The 26,984-nt window shown below is 35.8% G+C and overlaps 1 protein-coding gene across 9 annotated transcripts in view; it reads right to left on the minus strand.

The window, feature by feature from the left end:
* The window catches only part of GPC5 (glypican 5), a 1,150,604-nt gene that overhangs the window by 1,088,381 nt on the left and 35,239 nt on the right, over window positions 1-26,984 (minus strand). For all 9 annotated transcript variants that reach the window (XM_032496786.1, XM_032496787.1, XM_032496790.1 and 6 more), the window contains exon 2: window positions 22,822-22,983. In XM_032496786.1, the coding sequence (XP_032352677.1) occupies window positions 22,822-22,983 (162 nt within the window). The remainder of the gene's footprint in view (window positions 1-22,821; window positions 22,984-26,984) is intronic.

Below are 26,984 nucleotides of genomic sequence, written 5' to 3' on the forward strand. Positions count from 1 at the left end.
TCCTGTGACCTCTACGTGGTGAGACTCACCGTGTCCTCCTTCCTCCGGTTAACGATCGCTTGTGCTGTTAGTTCCTGGACTCCTGCAACTGTCTGTCTTGGTGACTGTGAGCAGAGTGGTCCTGCTCTCTTGTCCCCAATGTCTCCTAACTCCCTGAGCATACCTTTCATAGATCTTATTGTCTGCATATTGTAATTGTCTCTTTTGCCCCCCTCCCCCAACTGAAGGAAAACCCAGTTCAAAGGCATCTTCATTATTAGTCTTTAGCAGTATGGTTTAAATCCATGCAGTCTGGAATTAAAGAGATCTAGACTTTTAACCCCAAATCTGTTATTTACTTCAGTATAACACTGGGTAAAGCAGCCCATCTGTGCTTCAATTTCTCCATCTGTGAAATGAAGTGATCCCTATTTAAGAGGTTACCAGTATGAAGAGGGAGGGTATAGCTCAGCGGTAGAGTGCATGCTTAGCATGCAAACATCCTGGGTTCAATCCCCAGTACCTCCATTAAAAAAGAATAATAAAATAAATAAACCTAATTACCTTCCCCTGCAAAATAAGAAACCAAAAAAAATTAAGTTAAATTTTTTAAAAAGAGAAAGAGATTATCAGTACAGATAAGTCAATGGTAATCAATTGAAGCAATTTTGCTCACATGGAGACATTTGGGGATGTCTGGAGACATTTTTGGCTATTATCACTGGGGGGGGGAAGATGATACTGGTGTCTAGTGGGTAAAGGCCAGGGATGCTCTAAACACCCTACACTGCACAGGACAGCCCCCCACAACAAAGGGGGCACCTGAATCCCATGGTCAGTAGGGCCACAGCTGAGAAAGCCAGAAGGCAATGCAGGTGTACTTTCAACCTAGTGCACACCCATTTCAGTGCTTAGTAAGTGGTAGTGATTGTTCCTATCAAGAAATTCGTGTATTTCCAACCTCTTAAGAGAATTTGAATCTCTGCTACTTAATTTATTAAATTTCATATGTGGTAGATTAGCTCATTGTTCAGCAGGTATTCACTCCCTGCATCCCTTAACTCCATGGGAGAAATATACGCCCTCATCCACTGACTTGCTGTGACCAATGGAATTTCAACAGAAGTGACAATGGGCCAGCTCTGAGCCTCACCTGTAAGAGGCACTGCACACTTCCACTTGCTCTCTTAACTCCTGCCAATAACCAAAAGAACAGCTTTCTCCTAAACACTTACTTTCCCTTCATCTGAGCCCCAAAACAAACACGCAAGGAACAGATCTAAGCACATCCACACAAGCCAAAGCCTGGAACAGACCTGCCTGGACCCAGCCCAGAGTCTGGAGCCAAGCCAAGATCAGCCAATCCTAACTGATCAGCAGACACACGAGCAAGAAATAAATGCTACAGCTATCGGCCCCTGCAATGTCCTGGTTGCTTGCCATTCAGTGATAACTGCCTGATAAACAATATGCCTTTTTATCTTCATTTTTACACACTTTTTCCCCCACTTAAAAAAAAGAAAAAGAAAAAGAAAGAAAGCAAAGCAAACAACACCAAGACAACTTTCTTACCAGAATGGAACCTCTCATAGAGGAGCACACAGTAACAGCATAGTGTCACCAACTTAATGCTTTTTTCTTCACTTCATGTTCAAGCTTATATACTCATTTATGAAAGGCTTTATTTCCAAAGGGAAGTGGGTCCAAAAAGTGACCAAAATTTGCCCATTTATTAAGAAAATATTCAGAAAAAGCACAGGAGAGCAATAAAATAAGAAACAAAGCAATAGCTGGGATGCATTTTTTGCCACCACGTAATTTGGAAAAGAAGACGTAAATTAAGATGAACTTTTCTAGAGAGGAAAATTAAAGGAACTCCACTCAGACTATTCGGTTATAGTAATACTCCCTACATTTAATATTCTTTTGCTCTATGTCCTGTTTCTTTGGTCCTTGATTTCTTGTTGTTTATGTTTTAAATTAAGGACATTAAATACAGGATGAGTATAGTATCCTCCTTGCTTTATATGCTCCAAACTTTAGTAGCAGTGTTGCCAATAGTAATTATTCAGTAAGTGAAAAACCACCTCATCAATCACATTTTATACTGTCTTTAGTTCCTACTACTACTGCTATCAAATTTTTCTTATTTAATAAAAAATTTATCAACCGTATCTGTGGGAGCATCTGAAAACTGGTCTCACTGTTCTAACAATGCTTGTCAACCATTCTTTTCCCTTGCCCTCTTTTACTTCAGTCTACAAAAGAATTGTCAGAGATGGCCATCCTAATTAGCTATGAACAAATTTTGCCTGTAAGTCAGAAACTGTCACAATTTCTTTCTCATGTTGTTTTTATTGTTTACATGAGCGTAATCATATGTATCAGACTCTCAAAGGTAGATGTGGCAAGACAGACAGATTTCAGCCCAAACATTAAGGAAGAATTATTCATATAATAACACACAAAAATCTATTTTCTTTCCTTACATAAGTATAAGAAAGAGTGAAAAATTGCATTTTACTATTCTAATTTTCCTTCAGATGGATATTGATAAACCAAGTTAATAGTTTAGTTAGTATTCTGTAAAGACAAGAAATTGATTTGAGTTTAAGAACATGAATATTTTGGGTACTGTATTCTTCCAATATCTTCTAAATGTACACATTGACCAAGGACTCTTGCCAAGAAAAAAATAGATTTACAAAGTACAAAATATGCAAAACATCTCCATCACAGATGACTTATTATATAAAATTTTCTTTTGAGAAATCTAATGTATTTTACCAAAAAATCACAAGGGTGTCGGCACAGCACCATACAAGCAAAGCTTTCAATAATGCCTGCCCTCCCCCCAGCCTACCCTGGGTACCTCAGCTTCCAACTCCCCGCAAATACATTTCAATTTTAATATAAGCAACATGATTTTTAGAATGAGAGGGAAAACCTGCAATATTCCCTCATGCAGGGCAAAGATCCAGTTAACGAGCAATAATTAATCATAACAGCTTGCTTCAAACTACATTCTTGTCGAGAATTATGCAGAGTCTATAAAATTGATAGCCTAGAGAGCTCTAGGAAAGAAAAAAAAAAAGTCGTTTCTCCGTGGTATCCTTGCTCAACTAGCACTGCTAAAAGATGAAGCATCTCAGCCTGAAAGGAGAGAAATAGCTGTCATAAACAGGTTTCTTACTATTCCTGGAGTATAAATAAAATTTTGAACTGCCTGTTTAAGCTCCTTTTCTTTGCTGGTAATATTCTGTTCTGAAGCTTTGTTGATGGATGCCAAACTCTAAATATCACCTGCGAAGGAGATAAAACTCAAGTTTACAGCGAGGTAGATGGCTGTGTCATGGCTAAAAAGATGCGGTACAACAATTTTACAACAGCCAGAAAAAAATATATTCTTGCTTAATATCAAATATATGGAAATAAAAAGAAATATGCCAACCAAATTGCAATTAAATTATTTTTTAAAAAAGTGAACCTTGTACTGTAACCCTACAAGAAAGTATTCTATGACCAACCTTGCTTACATTTCTCCTTCTAATAAAGTCAGTCTCTCCACTGTCAGAACCTCACTTCCATTGCTGTGTTGACCTCTCTCTACTGTGATTATTCATTATCTTCCTTAATAGAATATGAGGGTCAGGGAGGAAGGACCTCTAAGTGCACCCTGCAGAATCTCAGGTCCAGGAGAAATATTCAACATATGTTCACTCAATTGAATTCAACAGAAAAATTATGTTCTTCATCCTCCCAACTCTTCACTTTGCTGAGATCAATCATCAAGGTACCTAAAGTCAACCTGCAGAAAACATTTTCCATTTTGCTAAAAAGCAGCAAAACAGATTCTTCTCCTTAGTAGGGGTGATTTTTTTTTCAAAACAGCTCAAAATATTTTAAAAGATATTACTGGATTCTAGGAAAAGCCATTTAAAAGTTGAATTATTTTAAATGTTAACTTTCATATACTAAAGACGATGAAAGAATAAAATTCAGAACTGTAGAGAACAACTCCAAGCAAATTCTACACTAATGAGACAAAAAATATTTGAGATAATGGTGAAAAAGGAGATAACGAAAGCTTAAGAAGTATGGATAATATGTAAAATGGGCAACTCTCCCACCAGATAATTTTTACAAGGATAATTTTCATTTTTATCATTTGACAAGTGAATAGTCTTATGGTAGTAATTTATATATGCATATCTTGTAATACATTTTTATCTAGTGTTTAGTGGATCAATTGTGGTTTACCAAGAAAATTCAAATGACAAATAGTGCGTTCAGTAAATAATGGTGGTGATGGTTGTGGTAGGGGTAGACATAACAGTACTAATAAATAGTATTACTAATCTTACAAGCATTCAGTAAATCCAGTGTTCCTACTGTCATCAGCACTTTCACCAGTATTTTCAAATACCAGTTTGATTCAACAAGACAAAAATATTTATGTATATATAAATAGCCTCACTATAAAAATAAATGCACATATTGACAGTAACTAGGAATAAAATAAAAAACTGAGTTCCCCAACTAAGATTTTTCTCTCTACCTAATTTGCTAAGCTACTAGAAATGTTCTTAGTGATATCAGCCTAGAAAGATATGTTACATGCACAAAATCTTATCAATACCTAATTGAGCACTTACATATAGTCACACTTCTAAAGTCCTATATATGTATTCACTTATTAAGTCCTCATAAAAACTCTTTTAGGTTAGTACAGTTGTTATCTCCATTTTACAGATGAGGAAACTGAGGCACATAGACATTAAGTAAATTATCTAAGGTCACAAAACAAGAGTTAGAGTTAAGCCCAGACGATGTGACTCTAGAGACCATGCCTTAAAGTCTAAAATTCAAAATTAAAGAAAAATCACCACCCCGTCCATCTAAAGATGACCCTGACTGCCACTGAAAAATAAACAAAAAGCACATTAACTGAACATTTACCACAGATTAGATACTGTGATGAAGAAATTCAGCACATTCAGATTGCTATAATAGAACGCCGTAGACTGGGAGGCTGATAAACAGTAGAAATGTGTTTCTTACAGCTCTGGAGGCTGGGAAGTCTAAGATCAAGGAGATGGCAAATTTGGCCTTTGGTGAGGACTCGCTTCCTGGTTCACAGGTGGCTGTCTTCATGCTGCACCCTCACATGGCATTAGAGGTGAGGGAGCTCTCCAGGGCCTCTTACAAGGGCGCTAATCCCGTTCGTCAGGGTTTTATCCTTATGATCTTATCATCTCCCAAGGCCCCACCCCCTAACACTATCTCACTGCGAATTAGGTTTCAACATATGTATCGGGGAGGGAGGGGACAAACATTCAGTCTATAAGAAACATGGTTACCAACATAAGACATACATTCTGTTCTTAAGAAAGTAACAATACTGAATGAATAGAGAATTCTGGGAACAGGGACTGATGGTGGGGAAAAGATGCTGTGAAATGAGTAAGAACTAATTTTGAATAGATATAACAGGGATTATAGTGGACATTGAAAGTTATGAATATTCCATAGCATTTTAAGTCAAGAAACTGCAAAGCACTGAAGAATTTTAAATTGGAGAATGACACATCAATATTACATTAAAGTCTGAATCTGTTAAATTACTGGGGATCAGCAGAGGAAAACACTAGAGTAGTTAGTCCAGCCAAGAGACTGTTGCAGGAAAAAAAGTGTCAAGAGGAATAGAAAGGAGAAATAAATTTGAGAAGAAAGTTCATTTTTTAATGGACAAGGAGAAGACAGACAAGAAATTTGAGTCACTGATGGCATGGAAGTTCTTAGTCTAAGAGTCAGGGTAAAATGGGTGATACCATGCACAGAGATGGAAAAATTGGGATGAAAAGTTGTTTTGAGAAAAAGATGAGAAATTTACATTCAGACAGAACATTTAATGTGTTAGCAGGATACCCAGGTAGGAATATTTGTAGCAGGCAGCTGAGAGACAGGGACTATGCTAAGAATGAAACAGTCAAAGAAGCAAAAATAGAAAGAGGAAAGATAAAAAGAGTTAGGAAGAACGACCTTAGAGTCAGGATGAGGGGTCACAACAAGTACCAGACACAAGGTGATGATGGGACAGTTCTGAGGATCAAGATGCAAATAGAACAAATTACTAGTATTTATTTTTCCCTAAGAGTGTTCTTCATCAGACTGCTGGGCAGCCTAAGAAAATGAAGTGTCACGCTATTGCCATCTGACAACATCTCTCAACTTCTAGACGTGCCCTGAAAAAGTATACCCCAGGAAGACTGCAACACACTTATAAACCAGAGTGAACTAAATTAATGTTCCTAAGCTTTACACAGAAGGTCCATTAATCTGTTTCACAGTAAGGATTAAATGTATTAAATGCATGAAAAGACTATATTTAAAGCTGAAATTATAATAAATACTCAGAGAAACATTATCTCCAAACGAAAAAACAGCAGGTGGTTCATGATCACCAGGATAAGAGGCAACTCAGAGTAAAATTACACTTAAAGCAGGAATCTTTAATGTAAAACCAAGTCCTGCCAGAAATGGGTGATTGCTACAGAATTTTTTTCTGCAAAACACTCCAGTGAAGAATCAGTATAGAGGAAATGTCCAAGCATAAAGTCTCACAAAACACTCCACAACTAGCACCTTTAATCGAAAGGTAATCTATTATATACCACAGTACTCCTTCAGTTCTTGTTTTGGTTTGTTTTGTTAATGTAAGGTCATAGTTATCAGTACCTCATGGGAGTGATCAAAATTGTATTTGGAGACTTCTACAGTATGTTGACGATCACTTACAATAAAATCAGAATGAGAAAGGGAAATTGTCTGAGAGGACCATTGAGCCAGGTAATAGATTCAGTCTCATATATCCACACAGCAGGAACCAAATTAAAATGTAGATGGAATTCTAATGTAGTCCAACTGGAAAGACTTGCTCCAGTTTCTTACAGAAGCTTGTTTGCTGTTTGTAGACAGCTAATCCTGAAGATAGGAAATTGGTTATATTAATTATTTTAGACACTTCTACATGTATAAACATGTAAGTTAAAAACAGCATTAAGGTCATAGTGTCTGAGATAAAAAGGGCAAAACACACGTAAGTTAGAATTAGTCTCTCACCTAATTCAAGATCAGGTCATAATACAATACTTGCATGGTTCAAAATAATGCAGATGATTTCAGTGGATCACAAATCAAGTCCTTAATTTTTTTAAATTTTCTGATTTTGGGGGCAGGTAGTTAGGTTCTTATTTATTTATTTATTTAATGGAGGTACTAGGAATCAAACCCAGGACCTCGTGCAACATCACCTCAGATAGGGCTGCTCCTTCAGCCTGGGCAGGAAGAGCCATCACCTACACTTAAAGGACATGGAACCTCTTTGTGGCTGTAAGCCACTAATATTTTGGGGTCATTAAAACTATGATAAACCTAGCCAATTCGAACTAAAAACTGTCCATATTACCTCAAAGAAGAAAACCAAAAGTAAAATTTCAGACTGTCTAAAGCAAAATGAAAAGAACACTTCATAGTAAAATCTATGCACTTCAGCAAAACTATAATCAAAGGAAAACATATCCCCTAAAATACTTTCATTACTAAACAAGAAAACTCAAGTTCAAAGAAAGTAACAATGATGTCAAGAAATCAGAAACATTATGAAAGAAATTTTTAAAAAGTAGCGAGAGAGGGTTTTAAAAGATTAAAACAGACCTTATTAAAAACAAAAGGATAAAAGATAACTAAATCTGAAAGAATGGTCTAGAAAAATAGCATCAACATAGGCAAAACCCTTATTAGGACAGAGGTTGTAAGACAAAGGAAGGAAACTGGAGAAAAGAAAGTGGTGGAAAATGAAAGTTTATAAAGAGAGTAAGAAAGACAGAAGTAAAATTAGGAATGATAAAGGACGCACACACAGATTCCTGGGAAATTAAATCATCTTCAAGTTTACTTCCCAACACTCCCCACTTCCCATAATTGGCTGTGGCCTTAAAAGCAATATTCCCAGGCCCTTAACTCTGCAGACTTTTTCCTTCACTATTGAGAGGAATCACCTGATCTTTGTTCTTCCCCTGATATCACCATTTTCAGAATTTCTTTCCCCATCTTCTTCCCCTGCAATCCACATCAGATGTCTTCTCTATAAGATCTCATCTTAAATCCTGAAAGGTATCTTAAACCCTTAAAGTACACTGAAAGGTAGTCATTTGCCCATTTCCTGCAATAGATATTAGGTTTCTAGAAAGCTGTCATAATTTTCTGCCCTATCTCCAGATGAAAGCCAGGCAGTCCTTGTTTTGTACAGTTTCCTGGTAACTAAGATCAATGGAGCCATGTCAGGCAAGGATCCGGTTCAGATGGGCATGAGTTTCACACAAAATTGTGCAAATCGAGGACAGCCTGAATACAGTACCGTGCCCAGCATTTGATATATACAAAGTAAAATACTGACAAAGGAATGGATGAGTTTTCTATAGCAGCTTACCCACAGCCTTAGAGTTGAACACAATTTTCAAAAGAACTTAACTAAAAATTAAGATAGAAGGAAAATGAGGACATTATAAATCAGTCCCTGAGAGCATTCTCTTGCAAGACTCAACATGGACCTTAAGTTCCTTCTCTTCCTAATCCCACTCCATAGTCATCAAGTTACCCAGTCCTGTTAAATTTTTCTTCTAAATATACTTAGAATTTCTTTCTCCCCTATTCTCTATTATCATTAACAAAACTCACTCCTTTGTCTTTTTTCTCATTCAGACTATTAGATAAACTAACTGGTCATCCCACAGCCAAAAGAAATCAGCTGAAATCTTAAAAAATTTAATAAGTGTACACTAAAAACAGTTTTTAAAACATTTAACATATTTCAATTCTTAACAAAGAGACACTAAAATTTGTCCCTACTGAAAAAAGCAACAGAAGAACAGAATAAGTTAAACAGTGAGGTGCCAAACAATGTTCATGATTTAAATTTTATTTAGTTTAACTTAAATTCTGGGAAGAAGCTTTGGATGAAGCTACCACTTTTATTTGAATAAATTTATTCTCTCTACTAGAATGCACTGAAATTGAGAAGGTCTATGATTAACAGCACTCAGATTTGGAGAACCTTTCAAAAGATTCACAGAGATGGCTTATTTAATAAATTTTTCCTTAGGGAAATAAATTAAAGAAAGATTACCTAAATGCAGGCAGAGAAGGCAAAGCCTGCGAAAATCTTTGGGATGAAACACTTAGACATTTTAATACAAAAATATTACTATAATATGCTTATGGATACCCAATTGCTCAGCACAGTGTGTTGAAAAGGATATCCTTCCTCCTTTGAATAGCTTCTGCCCCTTATCAAAAATCAACTGGGCATAGCTGTGTGGGTCTATTTTGGGGTTCTCTAGTCTGTTCTATGTGTCTATCCCCTGGCCAATATCACACTCTCAATTAATGTTGCTACATAGTAAGTCTCATTATTAGGTAGAGTGATTCCTCCCACTTTATTCTTCTTTTTCAAACTTATTTAAGCTATTTTAGGTCCTGTGCCTTTCCATATAAATTTTGGAAAAAGCTTGACTATGTCACACAGAGCCTGCTAGGATTTTGATAGAAATCACGTTAAACCTATAAAGTAATTTAGGTAAAACTGTCTTCTTTACTATGTTGAGTCTCCCAGTTCATGAACATGGTATGTCTCTCCATTTATTTATGTTCTTTGATTTTTTTTATCAGCATTTTGTGCATAAAAATCCTGTACATGTTTTTTTAGGTTTATATCTAAGAATTTCACTTTCATTCACTTTCCCTTTTCCTACCTATTCTTCACATTCCCTATATCTCTTAAAATTTATGAGATGGATGGTAAGTTAACTATACAATCATATTCCCTTAAGCAATCACTCTAATGTGCTTAATATAAAATTTTGATTTGTATGAGTTCCAGTAAAATACGTAGAATTGTATGGTACAAGTATTTTTATGATACATATATGGTGTGCTATATGTCTCATTCTTTTTCTGCCTTTCTTCACTCTATTTTATGTTTTTGAGGTCTATTCCTGTCACTATGTATGCATCCAGTTGATTATTCCTAATGATGCATACTATTCCATAATGCTTTTTCTGTGCATTTTTCTTAACCTTTCCCTCAATTACAGACACCCAGATTGTCTCAACTCCCAGCTATTACAAGAAACACTACAATTAATATTCTTGTATGTGTCCTTAAATGTTCCCTAAAACAATTTCCAACGTATATATAGCTAGTAGAAGGATCAGAAAGATGAAAGAGAGAGAACACACATTTTTGCTAAGTGCTGTCAAACTTCTTTCCAGAATAGCTGCACTGGTGTAGGCTACTGATTGTTAAACATATTCTTCATTTGCATTCAAAACATACAATCCCATTAAAATAACAAATGCACTAAATATATTGAGTAAGAGTTGCCAGATTCATAATTTTATTTAAACCTACTTTGAAGGTTTGTAATAAAAACAAATTAAGCAGTTGGCCTAGATCATTCTAAAATATTGCCCAGAGACTATAGCTAGAAAGTAAGCATATTAAACCCAGATGTTGAAAATCATAACATCAACCATGTATTTATTGTAACTTCTTAAACCAATGGATACCTTTGTCCCACCCCTCTGGCTCTTTTCCTAAATCACACTTCCCAGAATGCCCGTCTCTCTCCATATTGCCTTTCCCCACATAGAAAACTCTCTAAAATACCTCACAGTCAAGCAATAATAATATTTCTCATTTTCAGCAGGTAGTAAGTACAACTATCAAATAGTTACCCTAATTTTATCGAACAATAATTAGCAACATTTAGACCCAAATAAAAATTATCTTAATGAACAGTGCCCTCCAAAGGAGTTCAGTAAGATCTTGGATAAAATTTTTCGCCATATTCTAGCAACCACAAAGACTTTTACATTTCTCTGAAGGCTATGCATTTATTTATTTGTTCCATAGTGCTGGGAAAAGACCAATTTGAACTCACTGGCTTTATCTAAAAACTCACAAATGCATAATCTAAAGAAATGCCCACAGAAACTGCAAACATCCCTTAAAGTAATGAGAATGAATCCAGTGATATCAAAAAGGTAAAGTCTTTCACATGTGGAGTTATTCTCATTTAAAGAAGGATACTAAGAGGATTAAAGCTTTCATCAAGCTATTGAATAGTTTTCCACAGACTCTGTCTCTTTGCCTCAAACCTCAGATTTTTATGTTCATGTTAGTTTCTACTGCAGTGAGAGTCAAAATACTACAATTTAATACCATTTAATGAAATTTGAAATTTAATTTGATTACCAGCTGAGCAGCGAAAAGAAAAAAGCTTGCTTTAAAATGTACCAATTATTATTATTCACCAAATAATTTCTCTCAATGGCATGTCTTCACCAATATAGAGAGCATGTTTGGCTATAATCCCAAGCACTTGCAACATAACTCTTGCAAAGCCCACCAGGAGCAGATCCAAGGAGGGATATAGGAGTCTCAAAGACCAAGGCCCTTCTCCTGCCTGGCCACTGAGGCACTTCTGATAATCTGCCAATTGATTTTATGCAAGTTGCCATACAAAATTACAGCAATTTCATTAGACAATTTTTACCCTGAAATGTTTTGCTGCCAATCGAATATTGGGGGTGGGGGGTGAGGATGGACTATACATCACAAATACAGGAAGAAGAAGAAGAGCTAAGATCTACTGAGTGCTTATGACATACCAGGGCTGATGTTAGTTACTTTATAGGGATTACCATGACCAATCCTTACTAACTGCAACCTAGAAGAAGGTACTATTATTACCCTATTCCACAAGAAGGGAAATGGGATCCTAGATGTATGTCTAGAAATAGGATTCAAACCCAGATTCTCTAACTCAAGAACTCTGTTCTCAAACTCTTCAGCATACTGTCAATCTAATAACAATAACAAATGTTTTCCCACAATGAAGGCCAATGTTTATTATAAAGTAGCTTAAATTTATTCCTACTTATGGAAAAAATGAGTATGTTTCCTAAGTTAACATTCAAGTCAAGTTCATAGCCTGAGGAGATGGAGTCAAATAAATAGTACAAGAGAACAATATTCTTTAAGGTGCAAAAGTTCAATTATCTTTGTTTACACAAAAGTTAGCCCACAGGCAGAATTACTCTGGCATAAAAGAAGCACAGCATAGCTATCCAACAATTACCCTTTATTTACTGTTATGACTTTCTGGATCTTGAGATGCCATTTCAAGCCCTTCGCCTTCTGCATAAAAGCTATAGCATATATATTCCATTTATTGCTAGATATATTTTATGCTAAAAGCATGAAGATATGCATGAATAATTTCCCATCATGAACAGCTACATTGAGGAAGGCTATAAAATTTAAGTCCTCTATTTGTCTGAAGAAAGAGAGGTATCTTATTTTCCATTATATCTTACCACTTTACCAATTAAATATTATGGGTGATGGTTTATTATTTTCATCTTAATCTGCTTTCCCCCAAGGCTATAGGGACAAAAAGCTTTACCTATTAAGATTACTTCCACAGTTTTAATAAGCTGTACTTTATAATTTACAGTGAATTATTATAGTATTTTAAAATTTTAAATTAGACAATAATGCCAATTATATGAACTGTCTTTCTAATTATAGATGAAAGATGGTATAATAAAAAGATGTTATTGAAATGATTGACAATTATTGATACTGTTTGGTATCTTAGAACTTAGCTCATTTTTATTTATATGAAAATGTCAAATGTGTTCTTGGTGTTATGAGAATTACTACCAAGACTTCAAAACTGAGTCTTAAGAAACTAAAGTTCATCACAGAATCTTACTTGTTAACTTAGGTTATTGACTAATAAAAACTTTTATTTTCAATTTTCTATAACCATGTTATATCTTCTATAATTAAAATGAGTTTTTAAGTAAATTTCTCATATACAAACTCGTGATTTTGCCAATAATTATTATTATGAAACTTTACATTGTCTCATTACATGCTTTCTCCAGTCAATTCTCAAAGTTTGTTTACAAATTTCATTTCAAGTCAATCTTGTTTATTTGTGTGTTATTCATTTCTATATAATGCCCTTCTCTTTAAGTTGTGCTAAATATTAGCAATATGTTTCACTACATAGAGTATGAGTTATTCTATCAAAATTAATTTTATTTTCATATTTAGATATGTTATTATTAAAAAAAATTTCTACTACATTACAGAGCCAGGCTGTAGTGAAGAGCTGGATGACATCTGGCTCTTCCAGCCCATGACTCTTCTAACTCTGCGCCAAAGATCACCCTCCTCCAATCTGCTTATGGTGTAGATTGTGGTGATGCTTTCACAGGTGTATACTTATCTCCAAATGCATCAAGTTTTATACATCAAATACATACAGATTTTTGTTTATCAATCATACCTCTATAAAGTGGTTTAAAAAAATATCCTCCATTGGATAATCAACCAATGCCTCTGTTACACCCACCAACATCCCTCTTTCACTGAGAACTTAGAAACAGGTGACAGTTTGTCTCAGACTCCCAACTCTCCCAAACAGAGACTCCAAAGTCTAGCCTGTCTGGAAACCTATCCTACAGTCTCAGTATCTCTAACTCACCTCCACTACACAGGCACTCACCCCACAAATACATCCTTGGTGTATTTTTCCACAGTCAGCCCCTTCTTGGCCTCAATTATTTCCCCGCTATGCCCTGGACCCTACTGATGTTCATAATATATCCAGAATCTGATCACTTCTTAGCACCTGCACTGCCACCACTCAGGCCTAAGTCACCATGATGTCTCTTCTGGAATATTATAATGCTCTCCTAAATGGGCTGTAAAGTCCACCCTTGCCTCTCTTCAGGCTGAATGCACAGACCCCTCAATAACTAGACAGAGGTTTTTGTTTTGTTCTGTTTCATTTGAAATCAAGCCCCACCCATAATTAAAAACTCCTGCTTCAGAAGCAAAGCCCAAGAGGCGCCCGTGACTGGCCACCTGTTTGCTTCTGTGATTGACTTTCCAGTCTCCCCCCATCACCCCCTGGGTTCCAGCCAAAACCAGCCTCTCTATTGCTATTCCTCTGACATTTGAGGCACACGCACTCCTATCTGAGGCTTATTTCCTTTTCCTAGAATGTTTTCCTCCCAGACGCCACACAGCCAGCACCTGCACTTTATCCAAATGTTGGCTTAAATGCCAACTTTTCCTTGCCTGTACAATTTTAAATTGCAACCCTCCAGTACTCCCAACCCCCCTCCCCTGCTCCATGTTACATTATCCCAAAGTATTTAATACATTCTAATTTATATCTGTATTACGTTAGTTTATTTTTTATTTGCTGAAATGCAAACTATAAGGATAGGGATCTTTCGTTCATTCACTGAGGCCTATGGAGCACTTAAAACCATGCTGGCCCTTGGAGGCTGCCCAACAAAGATGTGTGCGGTGGATGAATGACTCTCCTATCACCCATGCTCAACCACGTATCAGCACCACCCTACCTTTACCTCTTCCGTAGGCAAACACTACAGAGGGCTGAAAACAACCATACCATCATGCATGCTGGTTTTACTATTAATCAGTGGTCTCTTATGTTACCCCTCGAACTGGGTTTTGGTTCATTTTCTTTCCCATTTCTCACAACAGCTATTTCAAAACTTCACCAACATACACACACTTCTGTTCTATCTCCTGCCATCCCCGAGCGCGACAGCAGGGTTCACTGACCCTAAGTGCACTGCCATCGAGGGTGATTACCCCCAAACCTGGGGTTCTACCAATAAGGCAGAGAAAGGAGAAAATGTTTGCATGTGGCATATGCCAACACAACCACCCTGGTGAGACACAAATTAATACCTCATGATAGACTACTACTCACGAGGCAGTACATACAATGTGAAACCAGATACATTATTGAGTTTTTAAATAATTTCTTGAATATTTTAACAATGCTAATATTTTATCATTCTTATAAAAATAATTAAATAAATTAATTTTTAAATTATGGCATTAGACTTCTCAGATAAAATTTTGCAAGGCCTTAAAATACAATGTCAATCTTCATAAAACTAAATATGTTGACTCAAAAACAGCTATTTAAAAAATGACCTATCAGAAGACCTGGTAAGTGCATCAGGATAGATTTCAAGAACATTTGCTAATGAAATTCATAATCAGAATAGAAAAACATATAATGAAACTACTACTTTTACTGTAATTTTGTTCTTCACATTAAATAAATTTAGATATAGTCACATGATCCCTCGATCTTTGTTTATCTTTCTACCAGCCTCTTATAAATAAGGAAATACCCTACTTTCAATATTAAAGTTATTTATTGTTAGAAATATTAATTCTAAGACACACATTGACAAAATATATTAGCTGACATCATCCAAAAAAGCAATATTCAGATGTTAAGTGCACAGAGCTAACCCAGGGGGAAAAAGCATGAATTTCACTTTTTATAGTATGTACATTTTAGAGGGTATCATCAATATAACGGAAAAGTTTGTTCCATGGAGTAAAAGGTTTCTAAAAGAATTCATAAATATTGCATTACAAAGTGAGAGGCAACCACACATGTTTCATCACAAATTTCCCTTTAAGTGTATTACCACAGAATGTTTAGAAATGTGATTTTAATTCACCTTATTTTCTTTTTTTATACATCTAGTTATAATCAAAATGAGAAAACTCATCTAAGTAAAATATATTTTGGATCTTATACAAATACTTAATTAACTTTAATAGCCTTCCATTTCTTTTGGAAGTAAACATTTCTGAGATAAATGAGCTCTGTTTCAAAAGTAGCTAATAATTGTTTATTTCTTCTCATAGATTACTAATGCTGCCAACATTCACATCTGAAATATAAGATGGACTCAATTTAAATACTAGGGAAAAGGCTTATATACCTTGCCTACATTTTATAAAAGATCACTGCACATTGCATAAATGTGAGATTTAGGAAATTCATTGTTCCTAAAATAGCTAATAGGATGACCCACAAGTCGTACGTTTAGAGAGTAGAACGGTGGTTACCAGGCTAGAGGGCAGGAGAAATGATACTGGCCAAAGAGTACAGACTTCCAGTTATAAAATGAATAAGCTCTGGGATATAATGAACAGCATTGTGACTAGGGCTAACCGTACCAGTAGGATATACTCGAAAGTTGCTAAAAGAGTAATCTTAAATGTTCTTACCATAGAAAAGAAATGGTAATTATGTGACTTGATGGAGGTGTCAGCTAGCACTACAGTGATAATCATAATGCAATGCATAAGAGTACCAAACCGAAGTGCTGTCCATCCGAAATTTATGCAATGTCAATTATACCTTAATAAAGCTGGGGAAATTTTAAAAATAAAAAGATGAAACGATAATTTCAACTAAAAAAAAAGTACTCCTTTTAATTCACCCTCAGAGTCATGTGATGGTTATGATTTCCATGCTCATGTAATAAATGTAAGGAACCAGAAGCCTCATTATCTCACCATCTGAGAGCAGAGAGTCACACAAGGAAGTGGGAGATACGAGGGCCAGACAGCGATGTGAGGACAGTAGTTTCATGGAATGATGGTGGAGGGAGGGCTGGAAAACGCTTGCAGACATAGAAGTCAGTGCTCAATTTGAAACTATTTGTGATCTTTAGGTTTTATCTTCCTTTCTCACTACCGTCTCATAGATTTTACTTTACTCATACAATTTAGGTTAATGTGTGCCCATGCATGTGTTTATCTATGGAAGTAATAATTAAGAAAAAAAATGTTCATACTCAATTAATATGACAGAAAGGAGACACAAGAACAAGTGAAAAAAGCAGGGGTAAGCTGAGACTGCAAGCCATGGAAACATGCAGAAAACTTCCATAGAGCTTGGATTTCCATAGAATATGGAAAGAAATTTGAATTATGTTACCTAAAATTTTAAGAGGTGACAATCCAAGCTGATATCTTTATCTAGAAAAAAAATTCTTAATACATCCAAAAACATTCACAACATGGTACATATCCTCTAAGTGTATAAACAGGTTCACAAGACATATTCATCAGGGAGAATAAGAAATACACACAGAAGTATTTTTGAAAAGATGTTCAGACACCCCAGTAATCAGGGAACTGCACATTTTGAAAACAAGATACCATTTCACATCTATCAGTTCAGCAAATCTTTTAAAATTTCAGAATTATTCTGAAGTATCTGGAAGGCTGTGGAATGAGGACATTGATCCCAACTGCTCGTGGGAGTTAAATTAGCTCAGCTCCTTAGAAGAGTAAAGTTGACAAGGTGTATGGCCTATAGGCCACAATTTCACTTTTCTGTATAAACCCTAGAGAAACATGTGCCCTTGGAGACAAACAAGAATGTTTATTGCTGTAGTACAAGTGCAAATAAAAGTTGGGAATTATTAAAATATCCATCACAGAGAGGATGAATAAATGACACATATCTATAAAAAGAAATTTTAGAAATCAATTCCCATGGATGAATAACAGATAGAGGGACAGATAAAACCTCAAAGACGTGGCCAGCTGTAACCTCCCACATGTCCTGTCCTTTAGTCAATACATAGTTACCTTTAGGAATTATCCCTTGTGATCCCTTACGCAAAAGTAAGATTAAACTAATATGAAGATAACCAAAGGATAAAGAATCTGATGGAATGTCAACTCATCTTCTAAGCAATAAATGCACAGTTCTCAAATTGAAAAGATTTAACTGAAAATGTGTTTAATTTAAAATCAAGAGTTCAGCCTACTATAACCAGGTTACTGCGCTTTCTGGGTAAGATTATCATAACAGTAAGTGATATTATCATAACCTACCATCAGTCCATACTTAAAACAACTAAAAGTTTACTTCTTAAAAATTTTTAAAATAAATCTGGCAAAGTAAACCTGATCTTAGGTCTATACTTAAATTTTTTTTTCCACAATCGATAGTGCTTCATGGAAAGCAAACTTAATTTCCAGCTGAAAAGTAATTTAAGCTCTTGCAACTTTTTATATCTAGAATATAGGAAAATTACCCATTTTCATAATTAATAGCAGTTTGCTGACACAGATTCAAAAGAAACCATTTCTAACACTTCAGAGATACAGGACTGTTGGATAAAGACCAATTGCGTTGGGAGCTGCTGTATGCAATAACATTCTAAACCATGCGCTGCTCAAAACGAAAGGGAAAATGCATTCACATTCAGGATGCTGTTGACAGAAACGCTATAACATACTCATTTCTAGCTTATAAAATCAGCAAACAGTTGTTGGCATATCAGAAGTCTGAAGGAGCCAATAAAAGTAAAGCAGATTTAAAATCTGGACACTGTACAATCTAAGCACCTGACAGTGCTGGTGCTTAGTAGGCTCTTAACAGCTATACTAAATGCATAAAGAGAAGGGGAGGGAAGGCAAGGGTGAAGGGGAGAGGGAGGGAAGGAATCGTTCATTTTATTTCAGAACCATCTTCTTGCTAAATACCACTCGTTCATTCATTTATTCACGTATTTATGCAGTTCATTTAATTACATTTACTGAGTATCTGCTCCAGGTGCGAGAAAAAGAGAAAAGCAAACATCTCCTCAACACTGCCAGCCTAGGGCTACCTGTTCTCTTCCCTTGGGGTTTTGATCAGGGAATTCTCAGTGTTAGAAATAGCATTGTTCCTTTCTCCTTACACACAGTGCTCTTCCAAGAAATAATCTTAAATACTATCCACCTGTGTAAAGCATAGCTGAAGTGAACAAACTAAGATGGATGTACTGCAGGCTTAATATTGTAACGCTTATATAAATCTATTTATCCTCTCATAAATTAATAAACTCAAAGAATCACCATACGCTTGTGCCTTTGACTACATGTGTATGTGTATGTACATACATTTTACACTAGTTTTACAGTAGCCGTACACTAGCCATACACTTCACAGCTAGTATCTGTTAGTGTAAAAGAGGAAAGTACATTAATTATATTCATATTCTCATTCTTAATTCACCTGCTTTTTAAGCAAACATATTTAATTTTGAACATATTCCTATATTGCATCAAAAATAGGAAAGTATTTTTTATTAAATTCCTAAATCTAGCATTTCAACCCAAGAGGACAAGCTTACCAATCTTTCAAGCACTTTTAATCAAGAAATGAAAATTTAATTAGCCAAGAGAATGAAATCATAAAACAAACATTTCTCTTTCTTGTACTAGATATCATTTATCACTCATTCTTTTATGATAATGTACACTTTCTAAATGCTACATATAAAATTGGAAACTTCCAGAATAAAGACTTAGTATATGCCATATATTTTAGAAATATGTGAGCTATCTAAAGATGAGAGAAATAGGAAAATATCTATCTCTAAGGAAAAGATAAAACTTCTTAACCTTATCTTTCCAACATTTAAACAAAACACAAGCTTCCAACAGTGTTCTCCCAAATATTCCTTTACTTTATTTTTGAAAATTATGCTGAGAATTTTGTATAGTTTTAAATTAAAAAAAAAACCTAGTATCTCACTTGAATGGAGATTTAAAAAGTGACAAATCTGAAAGCTGGATAAGAGTTGCCCTTTTACAATAAATAACATATTCTCTGTCAACTTCCTTGATTTCTTCCGAAGTCACACCATACTCTAATGTATAAAGAAATAAAACATTTATAAAAAAAATTTCCAAAATATTTTTAAAGCAGGCAATCTCACACTCAAAGTAAAACAGCTGAAGGGAAACAAACTCTTCCACATTATTTTAGGCTGTTCTGCTTTATTCATGAACCTTCTTAAGCCCCTGAAAATGAAGAAAAGTTACTGTCTGCACTGTGACAAGGCCAGCATCCCTCTCAGCAAGCAGCACCACTAACCTATGAATAGCAACAGACACCGGGATATCAGCTGGTTCCTTCTTCCTTATAAAAGGCTGCATGTGGCATGAATGACCACCCTTAGGAAGTAGGGAAGTCCCAGGTCATAATCATGGAAACTTCCAGAAACATATTTTTGTTTGCCTGTTTTATTTTAAGAAAACCTGTAACACACACCATTAAATCTCTTAAATGAAAAAAAGTAGAAGTGTTGTCCCAGTAAGTAGGCTGATTCCAGCCCCACTGAGACCACATTCAAGTGCTGAATTCCAGAGCTGAATGTGGATTGTACATGGGATAACCTTCTGTCTCTGGTACCAGTTCTTTCCTCTCTTCCCTGAACAATCCCACCCTCTCAGCCTTCATCTCACAGTCCTGTGGAGCTCACTAAATCCACATCCGAGTAATCATCCCCACCGGTCATACCGAAAGGGATGCTTCAAAAACATGCTCCCATGGGAACTCTCCCCATAAGAGACGGGAGGGACCACACTACCTCCCATGTAAAGTCTTCTGTAACACACGGTATGGCTAAAACACAGGTTAATACTGTTGACGTAGTAAATATCAGTGAAATATTTTAAAAATCAAAGGATCAAAATGTAGCAAATCTACTTATATCATTTAAGAGGTGAATTGATTTCTCCCATTAAATTGCTCTCAAGCAGACTAAGTTTCCCAATAAAATGTGTTAGCTTCTTTCTTCTTAGGGAAAAAAAAAAGGCCGAATTGTTTTCAGATATTTTCATTACATAGAAAGTAGACAGAGGGCATTTTACTTATTGATAAAGTGGCCTGTTCAGTTATGATACAGCAAATATGATCTCTCAAATTGCTTTTAGCATATATATTTAAGCTTGTTTTTATGAGAATAAGCCTAAAGCTACTTATTGTAGTCATTAAATTAAAAGCAGGTATTCTTCTTGTAAGAGAATTTATTCCAGTAAAGTTAGCCTTTAGGCAAATTTCTGAATTTGTCTTGCCTTTTCATGATTCTTAAATAACACTGACATGCCACAAAGGGAGAACATGACAATTTATTGTAACAAATCATGTTTAAGAAAGGCCCTAGCTTTTTCATTTTATAGTTGATATTTATATAAACAGCAAAACTCACTGTATTGAATCCATAAGTCACAATTTACTAAACAGAAAATAACAAAATTGTACATAAACTTACCTGACACTCCAGTCAACAGGCAATCTCATGTACTTATACTACTGATACAGTTGTCACCAAACTTTTAGCAATATTACCAAAACTTTTCAGCAACTTAAACTCATGTTAAAAGTCTAAATAGTTCAGGTTTTGTATTTTTCCCAATCTTTTAAACTTAATGTGCTCTATCTTGATCATTTTATCCAAAAATTCATGAAACACTTGTTACAGCATCTTTGAAGACAGAAGAAAACGTGCACCTAACATCCACTGAGTCCTTACGTGTTATTAACTGCTGGCACCGTCTTTTACCCGTATAGTTAACCCTGCCATCTAAAAAAGTAGGTTTGCTTTGTCATGAGCTTCTTCAGCCATTCACTCTTACCTAGAGGGATTTAGTTTTCACGTTAAAAGATGATAAATCATAATGAAGCTTCCATGTTCAAAAATCTTTAATGACTCAAACCCAAGTGGATGTTTTAAGCCTTCTTCCACACTGGGTCCAACCTACCTTTTCAAGCATGTGGTCCACAGTTTCCATCCACAACTCCCTGTTCTGCTAAGGTTGGTGTATTCACTGCCCCCTTTATCTCTAAATGTAGTTTTCGTATTGTTACACACTATCATTTTCATAAGAGAAAATTGTTACATCACTTCCTGTGGGTGCTTAATATCTTCTACTTCAGCCAGCTCAAGTCACCAACATTTGCTTAAAAAGCATATCAACATATTTTCCTTCAACATTTTCACATGAATAAATCCCATAAAAGAAATACTGGCTGTTTTCTAAGACATCTAAAAAAATGACTAGATTAAAACATCTTAAAATCTGGTATTTCACAGCTTCTATAAAAAATCATCAGTTCATCAAGAATTGCATTTTAACTCAAATTTGGTCCTGATTCATTATATTTATTTTATTTAATAAGTATAGTGTTTAAAATTAATCAGCCTTGTGATTCAATTCTGTATATGAACAAAGCACAAATTATTTAAGTAGACTGGCGTTGATATACTTATTAAAAAGGAATACTAACAGAAGTTATATTTTGCATTGAACAAAAGCAATATATTTATTTGAAAAGCAGTGTAAGCTAAATATTTTCATTCTAATCACACATAGAATAGCTAGTGCTTTATAAAAGGATAAATAAATTAAGCTATTTTATTTTAGTAATAAGGAATTTTACAGAGGAGATGACTAAAATAAGAAAAAGATCATCCATTTTCCAATGTGCATTGTAATTTTATAATCCGTTAATTTTATTTCTGAACATATTGCTTGAATTAAGGTTGAGTTCTGGTCGTAGGTGACCCTTAAACATCCAGTTAATATTTCCTACCTTACTATTTATCAGGCTTCTCTACACTTTGATATATCACACTGATGTTCTTAGAAAAACCACATGAGGTGGTAGAAGGAAAAATTAGACAAATATTTCTTAAAATTATACTTTTGAAAATAAATCTATAATAACCCAGTTAAAATGATGGGATTTTGTTTTACAGACTGTTTTCATAAAATTTAATAATTATGTTCATATTGAAGTAAAACCATGGGTCAGAACATTGAAGGATCTGGAAGTGCCCCCAGAAGGGCATAACAAATTCCCTACTCCAACTCAATTTATATGCCCCAGGATGATGTCAGAAACAAGCTATGAAGGTTAGAAAAAGCTTAAACCTCACTTCATATGCAGAATAGCAAGCAAAGACAAATAAGTAAATTTAGACAAGTTTACCAATATAATAATAAGAAGAAAATTACATAGCAAGATTTGACCTCAGTTTCAGAAATCAAGATACATTTACCTTGAAAGGCAGCTGCATTTCGAGATATCAGAAACTTTAATGCAGAGCTGGATGTTTGCAGCACCTGCTGCATATCTTGGCGAGCTGCGATCTGGTATCTCTCCTCCATCTTCCTGGTGCAACACGTAGGTTTTTTGGCTACGCAAACCTGAAGATCAGGTCCTGGAATGTATAGAATATATTTTCAAAATAGTTACCTGTTCATTCAACAAACATTACCTATTACATACCAGGCATTAATGATCAGTGCTGCAGATAATGGGTTCATGTTTTATATGAAGAATTAGTTTATTAGAGCACTTGCTATAGGAAAATTTAACTTTTATCCATTAACCCAATCATGAACCAAAATATTCTCAACCATTAAATTTTGCTCACATATTTTATTAACTTCTTGATCAAATACTTAAGTATGTCCACTATTAACTAACTATTAACTATTAACTATTACTATTAACTAACAAATAGGCTATATAACAGAATACAAGTCAACTATTATATAAGTATGAAGCTAAATCAGGAAACCTTTCTAAATTAATTTAGCCAAAAATATTTGAACTGAATATGGTATAGAGAAGTATATGGGCTAAAAAACTGGTTTTTCCTGAAAAAAAAATCAAATTTTGTACATCAAATAAAGGCAAAAAAACTGCACCTGATTACTTAGCTGGCCATATGCTTGTGTTCTTGTAGATTATGTGATTATCAGCAATAATGATATGATGGGAAATCAAGACTCCCCCCCAAAGACCCAAATCCAGCCTCCAAAATTCTATTCATCATCTAGCTTGCTACAGACAATCACTACCATTAAAAGCACTTTTTAATTTTACAACCATATTCAGAAAACTCCTGTGAAGATGCATATTACATAAAATGTGAAGTTATTACACATTTGTGATTAAAATTTTTTTGCTAAGGGGGAACAGTCAAAATGGTGGAGGAGGAAGAACCTGAGCTCGCCTCCTCCCACAGGCATGCCAAAGTTCCAGCTATTTACAGAGCAGCTATTGATGAGAAAGCCCAGAGGACTAGTGGAAAAGAACTTCTACAACAAAAGATATAAAGAGGGAACCACAATGAGACAGGTAGGAGGGGTGGAGATGAGGCACAGTCAAGACCTAGAACCCCCGGTGAGCACCCCACAAAAGGGAGAATAATTACAACTGCTGAGTTCTCCCCAGGGAGCAAGGGGTCCAAGCCAAAATCAGACTCCCCAGCACACCAGTCCTGCACCAAGAAGACAAGCCCCCAGAACGTTTGGCTTTGAAGGACAGTGGGGCTTACTTTCAGGAGAGCCAGAGGGCTGTAGGAAATAGAGCCTCTGCTGTAAAAGGACATACAAAAAGTTGCACACATTCCATGACCCAAGGCAGAAGCCTGGATCAGACCCACCTGCTCACCTGGGAGAGCCTCAGAGAGGCAGGATGCAACTGGAGCAAATCCTGGGACACAGACTGGTGGCAGCCATTTTGGTAGCTCATTCTACCACATAGACACTGATGCTAATAAGTACCCATTTGGAATTCTCCCTCTGGCTTATTAGTACCAGGACCAGGCCCTGTCCAATAGCCTCTCAGCAACAGTGCTGGAATGTCTCAGGCCAAGCAATTAGCCAGGCATGGACACAGCCATATTCACAGGCTGCCTTAAGACCCTCTGAGCTCACAGGTCCAGAAACAATCAGAGGGCCCAGGACCCGCACACTAGTGCACTGGTACTAACCCTGGGACCATGTGCACCCTGAAGCCAGAGACCCCAGGACCTGACCCCTCACCAGTAAGCTAGCATTAACCCTGGGACTCCCTGGGCCTCAGTGCAACCCATCAGCAGGCTGACAACAGCTCCAAGATCCCCAGGCCCTGTAGCCAAAGACCCCAGGATCTAGCTCAACATACCAGTGGGTGGCACTAGCCCCAGGGCCACCAAATCCCCACACCCAGCCCAGAACCAGCAGGCAGGCACCAAACTGGGACCCTTAGGCCCTGGCCCCACCCACCAGCACATCAATACCAACTCTGGGATAACCTGGGACCCTCAGCCACTAGCCCCAGGATCCAGTTCTGGGACCTGGCTCCACTCACCAGCAGCCAGCACAAGCAATGGGACCCCCTGGGCCTTAGCCCTTCCCACCAGCAAAATGACACCAGTGGACTAACACCAGCCTTAGGATACCTTGGGCCCGACACCAAGCTGTCAGGAACTGGCCCCATCCACTAGCAGGCAAAAAACACAAATGTATGGGGGCTAAACAATATCCTACTAAAGAACCAATGGATCACTGAAGAAGTCCAAAAAGAAATCAAAAAGTATCTAGAGACATATGAAAATGAAAACACAGAAACCAGAATCTATAAGACACAGCAAAAGTAGTTCTGAGAAGTTTATAGCAATACAAGCCTACCTCAGGAAACAGCAACAACCAAAAAGATCTCAAGTGAACAACCTAACCTTACATCTAAAGCAACTAGAAAAATAAGAACAAACAAAACCCAATGTTAGTATAAGAAAATAAGTGATAAATATCAAAGCAGAAACAAGTGAAACAGAGAATTTTAAAAAATAGAAATGATCAATGAAACCAAGAGTTGATTCATTAAAAAAAATAAACAAAATTGAAAAACTTTTGAGTCAGACTCATCAAGGAAAAAAAAGGAGGGCCCAAATCAAGAAAATCAGAAATGAAAAAGAAGTTATAACTGACACCAAAGAAATACAAAGGTTCATGAAAGATTACTACCAACAATTATAGCCCAATAAAAGGACAATCTAAAAGAAGCAAATTCCTAGAAATGTACAATCTCCCAAGAATGAACCAGGAAGAAACAAAAAATATGAGCAGACCAACTACCAGAAATGAAACTAAATCAGTAATTTTTAAACTCACAACAAAAAAAGTTCAGGACCAAATGGCTTCACAAATGAATTTTATGAAACATTTAGAGAAGCATTAACAACTATCATTCTTAAACTATTGCAAAATATTGAAGAGGTAGGAAAGCTTCAGAACTCATTCTACAAAGCCAGCATCACCTTGATACCAAAACCAGACAAAGATATCACAGAAAAAGAATATTATAGGCCAATATCACTGATGAAAACAGATGCTAAAATCCTCAACAAAATATTAGCAAACCAAATTCAACAATACATTAAAAAAAATCATACACCATGATCAGATGGGATTTATCCCAGTGATGCAAGGATGGTTCAATATCTCAAGTCAATCAATCAATGTGATACATCATGTTAACAAATTGAAGAATAAAAATCATATGATCATCTCAATAGACGCAGAAAAAGGCTTTTGACAAAATTCAACATGCATTTATGATAAAAACTCTCAATAAAGTGGGCATAGAGAGAACATACCTCTACCAAGGCCACTTACAACAAACTCACAGCTAATGTCATACCCAATGCTGAAGAGCTAAAAGCATTTCCTATAAGATCAAGAGCAAGACAAGGATGGATAGTCACCACTTTTATCCAACATAGTTTTGGAAGTCCTAACTAACCACAGCAATCAGACAAGAAAAAGAAACAAAAGGAATCCAACTTGGAAAGGAAGAACTAAAACTGTCACTGCTTGCAGATGACATGATACTATACTTAGAAAATCCTCAAGACACCACCAAAAACCTTCTAGAGCTCATCAATGAATTGAGTAAAGTTGCAGGATACAAAATTAATTTACAGAAATATGTTGCACTTCTATACACTAAGAAACCATCAAAAAGAGAAATAAAGGAAACAAACCTATCTACAATCACACCAAAAAGAAAATACCTAGGAATAAACCTACCCAAGGAGGAAAAAGAACTGTACCCTGAAAACGCTAAGACACTGATGAAAGAAACTGAAGATGACATAAACATATGGAAAGATACACCACATTCATGTTAAAATGATCATACTATCGAAGGCAGTCCACAGATTCAATGCAATCCTTATCAAAATACCATGAGCATTTTCCACAGAACTAGAAGAAATGATTTTTTAAAATTTTACGAAAACATAAAAAAACCTGAATAGTCAAAACAATCCTAAGAAAGAAGAACAGAGCTGGAGAAATCATGCTCTCTGATTTCAAACCATACTACAAAACTACAATAATCAAAACAGTATGGTACTGGCATAAAAACAGACACATAGATCAATGG

Source organism: Camelus ferus, chromosome 14 (assembly GCF_009834535.1).
Source record: "Camelus ferus isolate YT-003-E chromosome 14, BCGSAC_Cfer_1.0, whole genome shotgun sequence".
NCBI lineage: Eukaryota > Metazoa > Chordata > Mammalia > Artiodactyla > Camelidae > Camelus > Camelus ferus.